The sequence below is a fragment of the Lycium ferocissimum genome, chromosome 4 (assembly GCF_029784015.1).
Source record: "Lycium ferocissimum isolate CSIRO_LF1 chromosome 4, AGI_CSIRO_Lferr_CH_V1, whole genome shotgun sequence".
Taxonomy (NCBI): domain Eukaryota; kingdom Viridiplantae; phylum Streptophyta; class Magnoliopsida; order Solanales; family Solanaceae; genus Lycium; species Lycium ferocissimum.
Window position 1 is genome coordinate 28,522,761 of NC_081345.1, and position 6,717 is coordinate 28,529,477.

The window sequence follows — 6,717 nt, forward strand, 5'->3', positions numbered from 1 at the left end:
AGTGTGAAAAAAAGTTTCATGAGAAGGCCAAAAGAGGACTTTGGAGTTTGGCTTGTTGAAAGAAATTGTACGCCAAGTTTTCCAAGTGTGAGTTATTTAAATTTTTCATTTTTTGACATGTTGTGTCCAAGGATGGGATTATGGTTGATCCCAAGAAGATTCGGACCGGTTATTTATACGAGATTGGGCCGGTTTACTTTTATCGGTCGGATCGAGATTCGAGCTTCATAGGCCTTGACGACTTATTAGTCTAGTTTAAACTGCAACAAAAAGGATTTTCATCTATTGCTTCCCATTTAACTAGGTTGAGTCAAAATGAATTCATAAAAATATATTCACATGATAAATTTGAGGAGAGCATTCTTTATTCAAGCTTTATTGACTTCTCTGATTTTGGCTTTGTAAAAAAAAAAATCAACATACTTTCTACCGCATTGTGATGCTTCTCGGATTAATGTGTGTGTGCTGATCGATGCTGAAACATCGTGAGGACCGAGGAGGATGTGAGTTTCATAATTCAAATTTCAAAGTAACTTTTTGAATGGTTTAAAAAAATTAGTAGTCCCTTTTTTTTTTATTTTTTTTTATTTTTACGGCCACAGACATATTTTTTTTAAACGAACTAGATCGGATCCACAAAAAAATTATCATGTGGCGTTAGAAAAATATGTGTACTCAAAAAAATTAGTAGACAAGAAAAATGTCTACTCAGAAAAATTAGTAGACTTTTTTTTTTTTAAAAGACACCTGGAATTTCTTTAATTAAAAAATAAGTTAAATGATTTTTTTTAAAAAAATCCCGTTAGCAAAAAGGACATATTTGTGCTATTTGTGTAAGGATAGAATATATTTGCACCATTTTGTAATTGGCGTCCTACTTAGCTATGGAGGTTATATATTGACGCTAATAGTATAATTGAGGCTCGACATTTGAGGAACCTTTAAGGTTAAAAAAAAGGACATAAAAGTAAAAAGAGCTCAATCAAACAATTTTTTCTCTCGTTTTCAAAGCACCTAGCTAAAAGTAAAAGAAAGGGAGAATGTCCTTTTAGTGGTTCACCATAAAGTCTACAGCTACTTTCCTCTCTTACTCAAAACACATACCATTTGCTTGAAATGGATCAACAAGAAAATGTCATTCTTCTCCTCCCATTGCTTCAGCTGGTGATCTAATGGTTAAGTTTTAGCTCAATGACATCATCTGCTTTCTTATCAGCACTATTCACCAACAAAAGCAGCCACATAATTTCTGGGCAAGTCAATCTTAAGAAATCGAGCAGGTTACTTCTAATCAGCTTACACCCAGTTATTTTTTCTTCTCTTGGCTTGTGTTTGAGCTTTTGTGTGTTCTAAGAGAGAAATCACTGGAGTTTGTCTTAGCTCGGGATCGAAGAGCCCGTTTGGCTTAGCTTATAAGTCCTTAATTTTTGAGTGTGTGCTTGGCCAGGATGCCCATTTTATGCTTAAAATAAGGAAAGGATAAGTTGGATCAACTTTTTTTTTTTTTTTCCGGATTACTTAGCAAGTTTGATTAAGCTAATTTGGGTTATAGCGGTTGGGTATTTGTAGTTGGTGCTGGCTGGTGCCATTGAACTCTGGTTCTCCTATATTGAGCTACTCAATAACGAAGGAGAAGTTGGGTCAAAAATGCTACATCCGAGAGATAGTGTGATTACATGGGGTGCCTATTTCCATCAAAATATCGGACGGTCACTAAGTTTTTTCCCATTTACGAGGAATCCTTTCAAAGGGAATTGGGAACGCAAATAAAATCTTAGCACCGCCTTACCTGCCGCTCCTATGCGATAGTCGCTCATATGCTCTAGATGAGGACTCATTCAAAAGCTTGATTATGTTGAGGGCTTGTGTTATTGATTTTGACGGACATTAAATTAAATTAATTGCAAGAAATAATAACTCTTTTAGTAGCAGTTGAAAGATATGGCTACTAAAAGATTAATAGAAACCCAACTTTTAGTATTTTATATTCCCCATATCCATTTTCTTCCGTCTAAAAATTAGTGAATTTTAATACACAAACGTAACAAAGTGGCCGGAAAGTCTGACCTAAGGATATGAATAGTTAATTCTGTGTCTCTGTACGTAATTGGTATCTTATTTAATTTGTTCTGATAGATTCTCCTGCGTCAACTTTTTTATTCCATTTTTTGACAATTCTACTGTTTGACCACGTTTTCACCCACGTGCTGTAAATGAACCCCAGAAGCATGGGAGATTGTAAACAAACAAAAATTAACATTAATGGAAGTTTAATTATTTAATTAGTAATCGTTTCAAGAACTACTAACAGAAGTTTCCACCAATCCTAAGGCGTGGAATTTGTTTGTTCGTTTTTATATTGCCATTATATAAAAGCAGGTCTATTTTGTTGTCTAATGACAATTAAAAAACAAATTCATCGACCATGGAGCACAACTCGCCGAGGTTTCTCCTGTGCTCGCTTTAATTAAGGTGGTGAAGAAAGAAGAAATTTTACCATGACCAACTAAAGCACTTGGTTCCATTCATGTTTAATATTTTAATATGTCAGGTTAAATGATGTTCTCACACTATAGTCCTAAAATGAAAAATTAGCCATAGATATTTCCTTTAGCAAATTACATCAATCTTGAAGGAGTTAATAATATTTGGGTTTAAGTTATATACCACACCCTTAATTTACAGGAATTTTTTAAAAATGTGAAATTCGTAATCTTAAAAATAAGATTATATTGATCACCCACTAGGCTACTATGATAGGTAAAAGTGACCTGATAGTATAATATTTTTGTACACTAACAATATATATAACTTAAACTCTTAATATATATGTAGGTTATTTAAGTTCCAATATAATGGGAAGAAAGAGTCCCAAAGAGAACAGAAAAGAAAACGATACTTGTTACCAAAAGTTGCGGTGTGATAGTAATAGTACCGCTCCAAAATTAATTAGAGGTGTCACGTTCAAATCCTGTAAATGTAGAGCCTATCTCCATTCCAACGCAAATCCGGATTAATCAAGCTCTAACACCAAATGGGGAATATATAGAAAAGGAACAAAGGAGAAAAAGAAATTAAAGGAATTCCAAACTCAGGAAAAATATTAATTTTCCTCTAGTATATATAATTTCAACAAAGAAAAATGCATACTATAGTAGAGGTATGTATCACACAATCTCGAAAAGAGCTCTCAATTAATTATATATATAGGTAATTAAAAACGTGTCTTTTTATTATTTACGAGGTCTAGGGGCAACAAGGGAAAAGGTAACCTAGAGAAGATCAGGAGGAGATCATTCATGCTAAACTTGGTCCAGAAGGTTGATTTGGAGGTCCTTTACAATATCCTCCACAGTTATACAACATCCATTCCCCATCTGCAAGAAGTGCGAACAAAACATATGAACATAAGCTTTTTGCAATAGAGCATACCTTCTCCCATTTTTTTTTTGAGATATTACGAATGATCGTTCAACTTTTATTATATTGTACTAAAGTCATAAAACTTATTATTCGAAACAAAAAAATAACTCAACTATATGTCACATAAAATAAGAAAGGCCAAAACATGCTAAATTTGGTTAGGTTGTCACATGCACAAAATCATCATATAATTATAGCTATGTCAGCAGCTCAGCTTACGTATATCTACATGATGTCTTATATAACACAAAATAAAACTCATTTCCCAACCCAACCTAACACCCGATGTTTTCACCCATGATACATCACGGGTCTTTTATAATTAAGTGGGTCGGAAAATGATGTTTTTATTTTATCTTAAATAGTGTCAAACAGATAATATGTAAGGTGTGTTGATGAAGCGAGAACTTAGTTACTTGTGTTCTTTTGTTCAATGAATTACAAAGTCGTTTTGGCCATTTTTTCTTTGTGATATAGTATATATAAGCATAGTTGAGTTATTTTTCTGTTACAAAGAAAAATTGTGACTTTTGGAATAAATTAAAAGTTTGATGACCACTCTTAAAATTAATTCATGCATTTTGGTTTTATATCTCTAGATCTAGTTTGTGTGTGATGTCTAATAAGGTATCAAGTGATAAATTTGAGATCTTAAAAACCTAAACACAGTTGTTCAATGGCAGGTACAAACTAATTAAGCTAATTTATGCCTAGTTGAAAATTAAGAGTGTCAATAAATTGAAGTACCTCAGCAAGAATTGATATTTCAAGGTTGGTCCGACCAAAAGGCATGATCCTAATGTCATGGACTGAAAGTTGCAATTGCTCCATTTGGAATAACACTCTTCCCACCATTCCATCTTGTTTACTGCAATGGATGTTAATAAGCACACTTTTGTCCAAAATCCTTGCCTTAATCTTTGATCCTTCAACTTGGTCCTTGGAGGTAGAGGAATCATTATTTTCACAGGTGTTTTTCTTTGTCTTTTCAAGTAGTTTTACCTGTTCTTGAAGTTCTTTCATGTACTCTATAGTATCTCCGAGGATAGAAGACTTGTCCAACTATAAATAACCAAACAGAAAAAAGACAATCATATTGTCTAATATAATTATGATATTCTCCAAGAAACAAGTCGCAAATATTTAGTTTTGTGTATCAAAGGATCTATATATATTGAAGCCTTTTAAGTAACAATTTATTATAAGGGATTGAATCAAATATAAATAGCATCACAAATTCACAACATTTAAATTAAAGAACAAAGGTAAAAATAAAATAAAATGCATGACCTACTAATTAGTTCACTTCTAAACTAATTAACGGTAAACACCCACCTGTATTTTAAGAACCCAAACTCTTATTGAAAGTTTTACAAGATCTACTCAGTTCACTTTACAAGAAACCGAAAACATATTCTTGTTGAGTTTATAAACCTTGCCGTGAATGCAAAACTTGTAAATTAAGGTCTAGAAAAGCACCAAGTACAAGTTAAGAAAATATAGCCTTTTGACTATTTTCGTTCCCTTTTTATTTTAGCCTGTGTGTTTTTCAGGAGAACAATGGAAATAATAACTATTACTCCATCTGTTCTAATTTATGAACGTATTTGGGTGATTATAGAGTTTAAGACAGAAATAAAGACTTTTGGACTTGTGGTCTTAAATATGTCATAACATTTGTGTGGTATAAGACTTTTGGGACTTGTGTGATTTTAAACATGTCATAATATTGTGTGGGTATTGCTTATTATTAAGAGTAAATTGAGAAGTTTAAATTAAACTGTTTCTAAATTCGAAAGAAATCATTCTTGTTAAAATAGACTAAGAACAAAAAAAAATTCATAAATTGAAACATAGCAAAGTACTACTCCTCAACTTAATTCAAGCATATTGGATCGGTTATATGAATCTTCAGTGTCCATATCGGTCTGTTGAGGCTTAGGAAGATGGAAGATAGAAAAGAAAAAGTTTTTGAGTAGGGATGTTTACCTTCTTTAGACCAGGAACAATCTTTGACAAAGATATGAAAAGCTCGCCCATTTTTTCTCTTCGTTTCCTCTCCGCAATAACATGATCTTGAGCTTGTACAGAACTCCTCTTGTACATAATATTATTATTATTATTATTTCCCCCTAATGATTTTTGACATGCAATTTCTTCCAAATGAGAGCTTATCATTACAATATTTTCTTCTTCTTGAGGATTAATCGGTGATGACGAAAACGAAATGAGAAATGCAGAAGAGGAAGAATTAGAGGAAATTAATGGAGATGATAGAGCTTTTTGGGCATTCTCTTCAATATTGGTGTAAGCTGATGGAGTTGATGAATATATATCTTGAGAAAGATTCGGCTTAAGGTCGAAGAATAAGTCATCTTCGTAGTTAAAATTACCAGTACATTCCATGCCCTAAGATAGAAACAAAAGGATATATAGGTCAGAAAATAGAAAGCTTGTTAATTAGTACAAGTATTAATGCCTATATTGAGTAAGGTTGCATTTATTGACCTTATTATGTTATCCTAAAGATAAAGAGTAAGGTTTAATTTTCTCTTCTAGATTTTTGGGGTCTAAATGATGTTCTAATTTTTCAGGAGATTAACATTAGCAGAAGAAAGTAAGGTTCAACAAGTTGCAAATGAAAGTACAGATCGGTGCAATATTGTAAGAAGAGAGCAGGAAATTAACTTACTTGAAAAGAAGATTTTTGAGTTCTAGTTGCCTTCCACGATAAATTAAAGGCAAGAAACAACAATGTTCAAGAATTGAACACTTATACTTCTCAAGAATAAGTTCAACAATGTTCTAGTCTCCATTGAATAGCTCACTAACCCAACTCCCCCCACCCACACCTCCCAACCACCCCGGAAAAACTAAAACTTGAACGAATATTGATTATTTTTTTCCAAGTATACTATAAAGTAATATACCCCAGCCACGTGTGAAAAGCTGTCATCTTTTCAACCTCACTAGTTCAATACTTAATGTTATAAATAAAATGATACATTCCAGTAATAACTCATCATGAACATGAATTTAGTCAAAGAGGGCCTCTTCCATTTCCTCCAATTAAACTTCTTCCAGAACCCTTAGCTTATTCACATTAAATGCTCATGATCAGGTGCTAATTTTTAACTTATACCCCTTTACACGTCAAAATTTTCAAGTTCATTCACATTTGAAAATGCTCTTTCTGTCTTTCGGGTGTGTAACAACAACAACGACAACAACAAGAAGCCCAGTGGAATCCCACCATGTGGGTGCGGGGAGGGAGGGTAAAGTGTCTGTGGCCCC

At 33.1% G+C, this 6,717-nt stretch overlaps 1 protein-coding gene across 1 annotated transcript; it reads right to left on the minus strand.

The window, feature by feature from the left end:
• Positions 1 to 1,884: 1,884 nt before the first annotated feature.
• On the minus strand, positions 1,885 to 6,212 carry LOC132054538 (transcription factor bHLH18-like). Its single transcript, XM_059446523.1, has 4 exons — positions 6,116 to 6,212; positions 5,413 to 5,832; positions 4,171 to 4,485; positions 1,885 to 3,377 (listed from the first exon to the last, which is right to left on the minus strand). The coding sequence occupies exons 2-4, from the start codon at positions 5,827 to 5,829 to the stop codon at positions 3,303 to 3,305; spliced, it is 807 nt and encodes a 268-aa protein (XP_059302506.1). The 5' UTR covers positions 5,830 to 5,832; positions 6,116 to 6,212; the 3' UTR covers positions 1,885 to 3,302.
• Between the last annotated feature and the right edge of the window lie 505 nt (positions 6,213 to 6,717).

What these genes read in the sequence shown, in the direction of transcription:
- LOC132054538 (XM_059446523.1), bottom strand. Translation starts at nt 5,829, where the DNA reads ATGGAATGTACTGGTAATTTTAACTACGAAGATGACTTATTCTTCGAC. An exon ending in TTGTTCCTGGTCTAAAGAAG is followed by an intron (nt 4,486 to 5,412) that starts GTAAACATCCCT and finishes GGTTATTTATAG; the next exon opens with TTGGACAAGTCTTCTATCCT. An exon ending in AAATATCAATTCTTGCTGAG is followed by an intron (nt 3,378 to 4,170) that starts GTACTTCAATTT and finishes CACTTCTTGCAG; the next exon opens with ATGGGGAATGGATGTTGTAT.